This window comes from Mobula birostris, chromosome 15 (genome assembly GCF_030028105.1).
Source record: "Mobula birostris isolate sMobBir1 chromosome 15, sMobBir1.hap1, whole genome shotgun sequence".
NCBI lineage: Eukaryota > Metazoa > Chordata > Chondrichthyes > Myliobatiformes > Myliobatidae > Mobula > Mobula birostris.
In genome coordinates, this window is record NC_092384.1 from 47,094,072 (window position 1) to 47,107,750 (window position 13,679).

General features: G+C 38.1%; 1 protein-coding gene across 1 annotated transcript in view; it reads left to right on the forward strand.

Annotated features, from left to right (window-relative positions):
* Nucleotides 1-13,233, forward strand: part of jph3b (junctophilin 3b) — a 139,243-nt gene extending 126,010 nt beyond the window's left edge. Inside the window, exons 4-5 of the mRNA XM_072279718.1 lie at nucleotides 3,983-4,866; nucleotides 12,857-13,233. Of these exons, the coding sequence (XP_072135819.1) occupies nucleotides 3,983-4,866; nucleotides 12,857-12,937 (965 nt within the window). The 3' untranslated portion in view covers nucleotides 12,938-13,233. The remainder of the gene's footprint in view (nucleotides 1-3,982; nucleotides 4,867-12,856) is intronic.
* Nucleotides 13,234-13,679: the final 446 nt, after the last annotated feature.

A 13,679-nucleotide genomic window follows, 5' to 3' on the forward strand; every position in this document is an offset into this window, starting at 1 on the left:
TGGGTTTCGTTACAGCTGCACCAACCAAGAATAGAGCATAAATATAGCAATACAAAACCCACAAACAATCAAACAACAAAGTGCAAACTATGCCAGATGGAAAATAAGTCCAGGACCAGCCTATTGGCTCAGGGTGTCTGACCCTCCACGGGAGGAGCTGCAAGTTCGATGGCCACAGGCAGGAACGACCTCCTGTTCCGCCCAGTGTTGTATCTCGGTGGAATATGGCTGAAGTCCAACAGTAAAAAGTTCAATATCCGGTCTACAAACATGTTCCTTGATCATAATATGACCCGGATTGCACTATCTGTTGTTAACCAGAACAGTAAGCACCCAACTCCTTTACGCTTACCGCTCTCAGTGCACTTCCGGTCAGCCCGAACGGTCTGGAAGCCGTCCATGGAGAAGTTTTGATTGGGTATGTCCTCATGCAGCCCCGTTCCAGTAAAACACATAACACTGCACTCCCGAAATGTTCTCTGACGCCTGGCTAGCGCCGTGAACTCGTCCATTTTATTACTCACCGAACTCCTCTTCTCCATAAGTCTGTGTTGTCTCGACCCGGTCCTCTTTCCTCGACTGTGTGATCCCCCTCTGCATCCTCTGTGTGTTTTCCTCCAGATTTCAGCAGGGGTGTCCGCTGCTCTGCTCGCTAAACCGGCCGGCATAAGCTCAATCAGCTGGTCCCTGGAATACACAATGCGACCATACTGCTGCCCCGCTAATGAGACGTGTCCGAATGTAACACATATAGCAAGAAATACCTAAATGCATAAAATACTGGGTTACACTTATCGAAGTAGACGTCCTCTGATTAGATAGGTTAATAGGATCAGTTAGAGGTGATTACACAATCAATGAAGAATAATGTGTTGCAGATAGCAGGGCATGACCAGCCGGTTAGACTGTTCTAATGGTGAAAAATACTGAGACAATATCATAAATGAATAACTTACAGCTGAAAGGGCCAGAAGGGCCTATTAAAATACCACATCACTACATAAAAATAGAAATTAAAATAAAATCAAGGATCCATTCTGATAAAGACAAAAAAAATGAGTTGCCCGAGGGTGGAGAGTTGTTTCTCTTGTTCCAGCATAGGATCTTCAACCTGAAAGGTTAATTCTGTTTGTCTTTCCACAGGTGCTGCCTGTGTTTCCAACAGATTTTCTCTCTATTTCAGATTTCCTGCATCTGCATTTTTCTGGTAGTTTAGGACTGAATAAGTCCCACCCCAATCCAACAAGGTGACATACACTCAGTGGCCATTTTATTAGCTACATTCTCTACCTAATAAAGTAGCCACAGATTGTATGCTTGTGGGCTTCTGCTGCTGTTGTCCATCCACCTCGAGATTGGACGTGTGTTCTTTTGCACACACTGTCGTAACAAATGGTTATTTGAGTTACTGTTATCTTCCTGTTGGCTTGAACCAGTCTGGCCATTCTTCTCTGACCTCTCTCGTTGACAAGACGTTTTCACCCACAGAACTGCCACTTGTGGGATATTTTATTGTTTTTCGCACAACTCTCAATAAACTCCAGAGACCGTTGTGCATGAAAATCCCAGGAGATCAGCAGTTTCTGAGATACTCAAACCACCCTGTCTGGCACCAACAATCAGTCCATGGTCAAAGTCACTTAGATCACATTTCTTCCCCATTCTGATGTTTGGTCTGAACAACAACTGAACCTCTTGACCATGTCTGCATGCTTTTATGCATTGAGTTGCTGCCACAATGGTTGATTAGATTGACAAGCACGTGTTCTTCCGGGTTTCTTGCTTTGTGGCTGCCTGTAAGCAGACAGATATCAAGGTTGTTAATAAATGTACTTTGAACTTTGAAGTGAGTTGTTTGCTACAACTTGAATGAATACAATAAATGGATTAGGATTCTTCCAAGGATTGACATTGAAACAAAGAACTGTTTTGAGCACTGTAGGGAGCAGAAAGCGCCTACTGTTCTGATAACCAGCTCAATTACAATGTACAAGAGAAATGTACAAAATATCAAACACAAGAGAACTGGAGATTCTGGAACTCTGAGCAACACACACAAAATCCTGGAGGAACTGAGCAAGTCAAGCAGCATCTTTGGAGGGGAATAAAGGATATTTTTTCATTAGAACATAATGTGTATGTTGTACAAGATACTAAAATGAGGAAGTGGTTGTCATCATTAGACACACTTCCATGAATACTGCCGAATAAAGTCAAATTGAAAATGAAAATCTGGCCACAATAACCTAACAAAGTTCTCAGGATTTTTCTTTTGACTCTTTCCCTCAATGGATAGGGATTGTGGAATCAATAAGTAGTGAATGTTAAAAATGTATTTTCCACAAGAAATGCTGCCACAATATAAATATGATAAATATGAAAAGGGTATGGTGTTGGTATTGTGATAAAGTGCTCATGGATATTACCCATGACGACACTGTACTTCAGATTAATCAAAGCCAGTTTGTGAATTGGTGAGGTTCTGCTTGAGATGACAATGAACGAAAACCATTAACTCAAGCGATGTGAAGTTGTGATGGCTCCTTGCAATTATTAAGAGCAAAAGTGCATTTTAGAAGATTATACTGTAGAACAAGAGCCAAAATTGGCTAAGTGCATATACTTGCAGTTCACAGAAAAGATCCTATTAGTTTCAAAATATCTTTGGTTATCAAACAAAAAGCACTGGATTGTCATTCAAGAAATGGATTGAAATTCCAAGGAAAAGTATTTTTTACTGAACAATATATCTTTACTGTAATATCTTACATAATCATAGCTAAATTTACATATGGTTTCTAAGCTGTTGTGTCATCTTCATTTTCTGAATTCAAGTGAATTTGATTGAAATCAGACCAAACAAAAGCATCTCTTGTAAGCAAAACAACACACACACACACACACACACACACAAAATGCTGGAGGAACTCAGCAGGCCAGGCAGCATCTATGGAAAAGAGTACACAGTCAGCATTTCGGGCTGAGACCCTTCAGCAGGACAGCATGTTAATTGCTAGCAAAACTAATGTTTTTATGACATTAAGTAATTAATAATAAAATGAGAACAAATGCTGCACTGCTACTAATATAAAATAAATTCAGGACGATCTGTAGTATTGATATGGAGCAAGAAGGAGTATTTCACATATGCTATCCAAAACAAAACCTTCCTTTTTTCAGTGGCTGTCAATTGCCCCTAATTAACATGTTGAAGACGACAATACAACTGAAAGTTAATTGGTTTTTACTGAATATTTTCATGAGGTATTAATTCAAGAGTTTGAATGTATTCAATAAAGCAAAACTATTTTAGGCAGGCAGTCAGAAGACATTACAAATACAGAAATCCCTACATCAACATAACTAGCAGGTGGCCCCTGAATCATTGTGGAACAATTCATAGGAATTCTCTGATATTTATCCCAGTTAAAACTACAGAATGAATGACTTCTCATTACAAGAAAGCAATACCTGAGTGCAGAAAGAAAAAATGAATTTGGTTTAACCGCAGGTGGGGAAAAAAATCAACATTTCTGAAGTTTTAAATTATTTTGTGCAAACTGTATAAATATGTATTAGAAAAGGGAAAGAGGTTATAAAATAATAGGGTGCCAGCATTGTAGAGATAAGGGAGATGTTAACCTTATTTATCACATTTTGCTGTTTTCCAGTGAATATTGGACTGAGTTGTTGCAGAAAATTACCACCATTGTATAAAATATAGTGATAATTTTCAGCCAAAGCTATTTGTCATCTGAAAGTAATCATATGTGATATCAATGCTATTTATTCAACCTAATAGGTGATAATGTTTTCTAAGAGGTACCACATGACAGCTTGGGGCTGTTAGAGATTATCCTTTATAATCAGATCAAGAAGGAACTGTGCCGTGGATATTCAGCGATTTAGATGTTAACATGAGGCATGTGATTTACATATTAAGTATTCATTTAAAGTTTATAATCTTTGTTTTTCCCGTCAGGAATTGAGTATCAAAGGCCAACACTCCAGAATTCAGCTGAGAATGAGATAGACAGAATTTCCTCAGAAAGTCCCGCCCTGGAGGAGAGTCCAGAGCTCTACAGGAAAGGAACAACTCCTCCAGATCTCACTCCAGATCTCAGCCCTGTGCCAAGCCGTTCATCCACCTCACCATCCAACTCACCACCAAAGTACAGAAAAAAGAATGCAAGGCTTGTTCGACAGATGAACACGGGATGTGACAAAGGACAAGACATTCAGGTGTTGCTGGAAGGAGGAAGGGGCGAATATCCAAGGTCTACTCACTGGAGCGATAAGCAGCGATCGGGCAATCGTAGAGGAGGAAGCAGAGGCAACAGCAGCTTAACTACAGCTTCAATATCTGAGGAGAGCAGGGGAAGAGGTAATGAATGCAAATATAATCACAGACCCACTGACAGAAAAGGGACAGAGTCTCCAACTTTCTCATGGACATCCTATCGGTTGCATAATCATGATTCAAGTAACCAGCTGCATGAACAGGATGAAGAAAAACTTAGTAATTATGAAATGGAAATGAAGCCTCTACAACGCATGGATTCCTATGTACAAGACACATTTTCAGAACAACACTACAGTAGCCTCAGCTCCAGAAACATGATGGAAGACTACCATCCAGATTTCCTTAGCTATGGAGTGCAGAGGCTAAAGCCCACAATGCAAAATAAAGAGAACTACATACTTATGTCTCCCTCTGAGCCCAATGTCCAGAGGCTGGAGAGCCTGAGAATGAATGTAAAGCTGGAGTCTCGATCAAGGCATGACATTAGTACATCACCAAACTCAAAGTCAATAAATATATCACAGTCTGAAGAAGAAACAATGGTTCAATATAAATCTAATTCAGTAAGTAATTTGCCAGCTAACCAATGTAACTAGAAACAACTACTTTCTACTTCTGATGATTCCTATCCTGAGCACAAAAGCATCTCCTGTCTATTTCAGTGGTGTTTACAATTCATGCTGCACATTTTTGTATGCAGATCATAGTTCTTCAGAGCTATTTTTCAGCTGACTTGCAAAAAAAGTAAAGTCTACAAGTTATTTTAGTGTAACAAAATTTGTGGGGATGGCCAAAAAGCAAATTTAAACAAGGCTCTTTTGAGCTTTTTTTAAAGTAAGTTACACAATACTGTACAGCTGCAAGCAGCACTTGTGACCAGTAAAGGAAATGGCCTGATTTGGGAGAAAAAATTGAGCTTAGTGATACCCTTCTGTCCATTTGCATTAATCTTTTATTGCCAGGGTAAGTGTAAATGAGAAAATGTGTCTACCTTTTGTGCTTCAGGCACAATGATTATAAAATTAATCTGTTAACACACTGACTGAAAAAGAATCCAGTCACATAGAAAATCTGCAGCACATTACAGGCCCTTCGGCCCACAATGTTGTGCCAACCATGTAACCTACTCTAGAAGCTGCCTAGAATTTCCCTACCGCATAGCCCTCGATTTTTCTAAGCTCCATGTACCTATCTAAGAATATCTTCAAAGACCCTATTTTATCCCCCTCTACCACCTTCACATTTCACGTTTAATATAAAGAAGCATTTTGCCTTTGAGTTTTCTTTGGGACAATGCTCACATCAAAGTTGCTGCAAAATGGAACACTGGACAAATTTGAGGGAATATATTCAATTAATTACCATATAAAATTTGGAATTTTCATTTCTGTTTCTAATTTACAAATAAGCAGAGGATATGAGGATAAGGCACAAAGCTAGCTTGAGGCACAGATCAGCCATGATCTTATTGAAGGGCAGAGAGGATTCAAAAGGGTCCTTTATCCTTTCCTGTTATTATTTCACATTATCTTCTTCATTTATGAAACCTAGAAGAGAAAATGCAGAATATCGGTTCTAATAAAAGGTCACGAATTCTCTGGATACTACTAATGGGAAATAGTTTTTAATTCGTAAATAAGAATTTCTAAGGACAGACTTAACTATAATTAATTAAATAATTAATTTCTTAGGGAAACATAGATACGGCTGTAAGCAGCTCTCCAAGCCATTCATCTGGTTCAAAACTCAACAGTTACCAGCCTTTGCCTAATTTTAGAAACATAGAAACATAGAAAATAGGTGCAGGAGTAGGCCATTCGGCCCTTCGAGCCTGCACCGCCATTTATTATGATCATGGCTGATCATCCAACTCAGAACCCCGCCCCAGCCTTCCCTCCATACCCCATGATCCCCATAGCCACAAGGGCCATATCTAACTCCCTCTTAAATATAGCCAATGTACTGGCCTCAACTGCTTCCTGTGGCAGAGAATTCCACAGATTCACCACTCTCTGAGTGAAGAAGTTTTTCCTAATCTCGGTCCTAAAAGGCTTCCCCTTTATCCTCAAATTGTGACCCCTTGTTCTGGACTTCCAAACATCGGGAACAATCTTCCTGCATCTAGCCTGTCCAATCCCTTTAGGATTTTATACGTTTCAATCAGATCCCCCCTCAATCTTCTAAATTCCAACGAGTACAAGCCCAGTTCATCCAGTCTTTCTTCATATGAAAGTCCTGCCATCCCAGGAATCAATCTGGTGAACCTTCTTTGTACTCCCTCTATGGCAAGGATGTCTTTCCTCAGATTAGGGGACCAAAACTGCACACAATACTCCAGGTGTGGTCTCACCAAGGCCTTGTACAACTGCAGTAGTACCTCCCTGCTCCTGTACTCAAATCCTCTCGCTATAAATGCCAGCATACCATTCGCCTTTTTCACCGCCTGCTGTACCTGCATGCTCACTTTCAATGACTGATGTATAATGACACCCAGGTCTTGTTGCACCTCCCCTTTTCCTAATCGGCCACCATTCAGATAATAATCTGTTTTCCTATTTTTGCTACCAAAGTAGATAACTTCACATTTATCCACATTAAATTGCATCTGCCATGAATTTGCCCACTCACCCAACCTATCCAAGTCACCCTGCATTCTCTTAGCATCCTCCTCACAGCTAACACTGCCACCCAGCTTCGTGTCATCCGCAAACTTGGAGATGCTGCATTTAATTCCCTCATCCAAGTCATTAATATATATTGTAAACAACTGGGGTCCCAGCACTGAGCCTTGCGGTACCCCACTAGTCACCGCCTGCCATTCTGAAAAGGTCCTGTTTATTCCCACTCTTTGCTTCCTGTCTGCTAACCAATTCACCATCCACATCAATACCTTACCCCCAATACCATGTGCTTTAAGTTTGCACACTAATCTCCTGTGTGGGACCTTGTCAAAAGCCTTTTGAAAATCCAAATATACCACATCCACTGGTTCTCCCCTATCCACTCTACTAGTTACATCCTCAAAAAATTCAATGAGATTCGTCAGACATGATTTTTCCTTCACAAATCCATGCTGACTTTGTCCGATGATTTCACCGCTTTCCAAATGTGCTGTTATCACATCTTTGATAACTGACTCCAGCAGTTTCCCCACCACCGACGTTAGGCTAACCGGTCTATAATTCCCCAGTTTCTCTCTCCCTCCTTTTTTAAAAAGTGGGGTTACATTAGCCACCCTCCAATCCTCAGGAACTAGTCCAGAATCTAACGAGTTTTGAAAAATTATCACTAATGCATCCACTATTTCTTGGGCTACTTCCTTAAGCACTCTAGGATGCAGACCATCTGGCCCTGGGGATTTATCTGCCTTCAATCCCTTCAATTTACCTAACACCACTTCCCTACTAACAAGTATTTCGCTCAGTTCCTCCATCTCACTGGACCCTCTGTCCCCTACTATTTCTGGAAGATTATTTATGTCCTCCTTAGTGAAGACAGAACCAAAGTAATTATTCAATTGGTCTGCCATGTCCTTGCTCCCCATAATCAATTCACCTGTTTCTGGCTGTAGGGGACCTACATTTGTCTTTACCAGTCTTTTCCTTTTTACATACCTATAAAAGCTTTTACAGTCAGTTTTTATGTTCCCTGCCAGTTTTCTCTCATAATCTTTTTTCCCCTTCCTAATTAAGCCCTTTGTCCTCCTCTGCTGAACTCTGAATTTCTCCCAGTCCTCAGGTGAGCCACTTTCTCTGGCTAATTTGTATGCTTCTTCTTTGGAATTGATACTATCCCTAATTTCTCTTGTCAGCCACGGGTGCACTACCTTCCTTGATTTATTCTTTTGCCAAACTGGGATGAACAATTGTTGTAGTTCATCCATGCAACCTTTAAATGCTTGCCATTGTATATCCACTGTCAATCCTTTAAGTGTCATTTGCCAGTCTATCTTAGCTAATTCACGTCAAAGTTACCCCTCTTTAAGTTCAGAACCTTTGTTTCTGAATTAACAAAAAACCCTTACAAAAGTCAATTGACTTATTAAATATTTCAGGTAATAAAATGAAATGACCACACCACAGCCTATAGTTTAGTTATATCATTTAAAAGTGACAGTACCAATTGTAACAAACATAAAGAAAAACAAGTTACATTTTATTGACCTTACAAGTGTACTACAAAGACAATATACAAACGTTTGTATGTTTTAATGTGTCCAATGCCTTTTATATCCAAGTCATTTTCTCCTCTCTCAGATCTTACTCTTCTTTCTTCAAAATAGAGGAAAGGAAACAATGTTGACAAATACATATTCATAGCACCCTAGAATCTTATTATCGAAGACAAAGGACATTGAGTCTGTAATTTCTGTGCTGTATCTCAAGCAGCTGTCCAATGTACTCATCTGTAAGACTGGCTCTCTTTAAGTTTATTTTCTTCGGGAGAAAATGACCATTTTTTCCAATCTGTTCACAAAATTGAACCCTTTTATCTCTGATAGACCTTCCTATACAATTTCTCTAGAAAGCCAGACTAATGCTTTTGAGCAGCTATCCAGCTGAAACTTAACAAGAGATTTGTAAAGGTTTACCATTACTATTCCATGTCTGTGTTCAATAGTCCAAGTAGTATACTTAATTGCTTTATCAACCCACTGTGTCATCTTCAAGAATTTGGAAATGTGCCTCCTGAGCCTGCATGTCCTTCAGAATACCACCACAATCCGTGACTTCTCTGAAATTGCAAAATTTTTTCTGCATTAAAATGCATCTTCCAGGAGGTTGCCCATTTAATATTAAGTCCTTCCAAAGTCTGATGTTATTCTGTTCATTTTATTATGTTGCCAAATTTTGGGTCATTGAAATAGCACTTCTCCCAGGTCAAATTAATTTTATATATAACGGGATTACTTCATTCTGCTGGTTTAGTTAACTAATTCCACTAGAAAAGCTTCTCATAACAGGCAAAAGCCATGACAGAAATGCAACCTTTAGGATTACCATTAATCCTATATATTTAATTATGTTCAAAATATAAAGAAGTGCCTTTCCTTGCAGCTGGAGGATTGCACTATGTTATACGACTGGATCAGAGTCAGAATCAGAGGCAAGCTGCAGGGCTTTAATAATCATGAATATGCATTTTGGCCACAGTGGTTGTGAAGCCCAGTTACAGTTTCAAAGGAAATAGGAGATATAAAGCAGGCTTTGAATTTTCAATCATCCACTTTGTACAATTACTGTTAAATCAATCCCCTAGTCTCTAATAAAAATAGTGGACCTGCAGTTCCTTATCCATACAAGAAGGTCCGACCAATGAATTAGAGAGAAGTTGCTTATTTTCTTTGTGTGGGAGTGTGAAGAAATGAAGGAAAAGAACTTTGAAAAAAGTAAATGCAGAAAGTACAATACAATTCTTTTGGGGGTACGTCTACAGTATTGTGTAGAGATATGTAATGAACTGTAGCTGATGCAAATATGGTATTACAGTTGCTGAGGGAAATAGCTTAATGAAATTGATAGGTGATAATTAGTTTCTAGAAAGTAACTGTTTCTGTCCATTAATGGGTACATCACTTATTTGTGTTAAGCATGAACAAACAAGCAACCGTATCTAATTTTTAAGTAAGTTCATTCTACAGCTCAAGTACATAACTGTTTTTTCAACATAGATCACTTCAGAGAGCAGTACAATTTGTGGTGCCTATAATATGCTGAGCCATTAAATAGTGCTGTATCATCAGCTTTCTGGGTAGTTACCTAGCAACAGCTTATACCTTTAAAGGCTTTCAGTATTTAAGAAGTATTAGAAGAGAACTGTGTTACGTGAAACTAAATACATTTACTTTGTACAGAAAAATTGCTAACGTACGTACATCATAAAATTGGCTTTCCGGAGTATATATTTGTCAAAATATACAGAATTTTTTGACAAATCCTACATCTTTTTCATTGGCAGACTAAAATGGCCAGATTAATCCAGGCTCTGATTGACATTAGCTGCTTATCTAAATTCCTGTAGGACACAATAAATTATCAATGGATTGTGCCTGAATAAGGTATATAGCTTTTAACCTCTAAATCAGTGGCACATTATCAAGCACAATTGCTTTGTTCTCACTGTAGATAACAAGGGATGATTAACAGCAGAATTCACAGTTTGATCAGATAAGAATTCATATCCTATTCAGGTTGAGGGATGTAAACAAAGGTTTTTGTAGTCACATGTTAACACATAGTTTTCTTACCTCAAAAATTAAAATAATGAAACATTGAAACATTCTTAATCATCTCAAATCTAACGTCAATAAATATTGGTTCCAATGGTTGATTTCTCACTTAGATATTTATATCCTTCTGCAATGGCATAATAATATATCAGGTGTATAACTCATTAAATGTTCATGTTAAATTACTTTTCTTTTTAAATTTTAAATTCTTCCTGCCCTTTCAATCATTTTCAAACTGCAGGGTTTGGCAGATGATCTGTTTTGAAGCCTTCACGTGTACTATCCTTGCAAGCTCACTAAATGATGAAAAGGACAGCACAGATATAGTTTTTGATTTTTTTTCTCTCTCCTGAAGATAGATTCTTGGCTTCCTACTTAATACTAGAAGATCATATACATTACAACCGTAAAGCATGGCACATGAATTCACTTGTGTGTCCACCAAAAGTGGACACTGTGTTCTTTATTCCCTAACAATGATTAAGGATACACTTAAAAAACATTAATTATACATAACATTATATGTGCTTGTGATCTGACAGTGGTTACTATTAAGTGTGTAGGATTCAATGGCACAGCTATGAGAACCATTTATTCACAGCTCGAACAGCACAGTTCATTTCTGACTTCTGGTGGTCTCTGTTGAGTTTACTTGTCTTCCCTCTGACCACAAGGGTTTCCTTTGTGTTCCCATCCATATCCCAGAGATATGTTGGTTGGTGGGTTAACCAGCCACTGTAACTTAACTCTATAGGTGAGCAGTAGAATCTGAAGAGAGTTGATGATCTTCTGCGGAGAATAGAATGGGATTAATGTAAATTGTTTAATGCATAATAGAGAAGTATCTTTCCCTGCTGAATGGTTCTATGACTTTAGATTAGCTCCCAAAGCTTAATGGATCAAATCGTTCATTTTGTTTTCTTTCTTAAGGCCATTGTAATTGTAATTGAGAAAATAATGAGCTACCTCCGAGAGGCAGTACAATTAGTTTGTAGACATTATTTCTAAAGAACTATTATGTCGGGTTCTCCAGGATTTTCATCCATCTGTGACAGAGAATCGGTGATGAGGTACTTCAAGTCAGTATGAGGGACGTTGAAGGGGAACTCACAAGCCATAACATATTTAGCACCTACTGCCTTTCACCGAGTACCGGATGACACTGGATTTGGGGCTGCTGTTGGCAAGTTCCTGCAGGATACTTTGTGCTGGTGGGGGGGGGGGGGGGGGCGTTGCCTAACGTGGTGGATGCAGTGTTTGTCAAAGGTCAATAGTCCTGGATGGCGCCAGGATATTCGACTATTGTACAAGTTACACCGGTTGCGCTCATTCTGGCATGTGAAGTATACTCCAATACTGTCCAGACTTGTGCATCCTAGATTGCTGAAGGGGAAAAAAAAATCTGTCCAGATTCTGTCCATTTTGTAGGCACAGTGCAACTGCCACAGTTAATTTTCCAGTCCTTGATTACTCATGGGATGTTGATATTTGAAGTTTTAGATGATTTTATTATCTTTGAGTATCAAGGGGGTATGGTTTGTCTTTCAGCTATCACTTGTGACCACCTATCCTTATTAGCTGATGCCTGAAGATGATCTTGTTGCACGTGAATGCCACCAACTTTAACAATTTCACTGTTGTAAATTGTAACAACAAATCACAAAGTGAAATCAATGATCCAAAACTACATTCTAGATTGTTTTTGATAGAGTTTCAGAATGTTAGTATGCCCTTGCCTTTGGCTAAGAGTTTGAGAGACACTTAAGAGTTTTCCTTAAATCCCTGTATTGTAGGCACCTTTGCCATTTATGAAATAATTGTATTGCACACTCAAGATAATTTCTTGATAAAGAAAGGAGGGTAAAATTCCTCCCAGCAAATTGACAGTTATGTCATTTTTCCTTAGCAATCAAAGTCCCAGGGACAAGATCATATGGCCAGGAAGCTTGGAACATGGGTTGTTATTAATAGCTGATTAATTATGCATGATCTATGGAAGAATTAACATATTTTTGTACTAAGAGTAATTTCTCTGCTTTATTTATCATGCAAATGTTTAAACAGTGACTATTATGAACAGGAAGTTATGTTTAAATGCATGTATGCTGACAAATTCCAACTCTATGGAAATGATAATTTAATTATGGGATAACAGATGAAAACTATTTAGGAAATTTTGCTTCATAATGAACAGTACTTACAATTAAGCTATATTTCCTTTTCGAGAAACAGGAAAATTTGTCAGGTATATATATTTATTTGTGACACATTTTTTGGGCACTTAATTTGAATGTTGTGTAAATTTTGTTTCTTTTCTCTTTTAGGGCTCCAATCCCATTCTGGTTGCTATGGTGATTTTGCTAAACATTGGTGTCGCCATTTTGTTTATTCACTTTTTTATTTGAATGCCTATTTGTCAACTTAAATAAGTGAAAACACAAACTGTGTTAAAGAAAACTGATGTACTTCAATATGAAAAAGTCTGAGAACATGGTCAAGTTCTTCACATTTTGCCTTTCCTAGATACGAATACTGGATTTTAGTCAAAGTTAATGGCATAAATAAAATAGCTCTGTGGCATGACAGAATGGTAAAATATGCTTCCCCATTACTTCAATGATTTAATATGCATTGTTTGAAGAAAAGAACTGTAGACAAACTAGCCAGAAGGTAACATTATCTTAGTTCTGGCATCAAGGAAATGAAAAAAAAACATTTGGTTATCCATGAGGATTTATTCTGAATGTACTCAAGATGCTGTAGTTAATGTATTTTTCTTTTGGTCTACTCAAGTCAATTTTCAAAACTATAATGTTCTCTTGTTTATTGTTGTGGATACATTCATAATATTTTGATTAAAATGAGCTGAAGAAGACAGTAATTATACCATAAAAACATTAGGTTCAATTACAAGCCTATACAATTATTTAATAACTTTAATCAGTTCTTTTTTTAGAAAAGATATTCTTCTGAAGACTGCTGTAGTTTGAAAGGTGAGAGAGGATATATTAATCTTTAGTATTACTGCACCAAAACAAAAATCAGACCCTGCAAATGGCTGTTCAGCTCTTTCTGAGGATGTGAAAGAAGAAATGTTCCTTGCTCCAAATGAAACCTTTTCTATAATTCTATTTTGTAATATTCAAT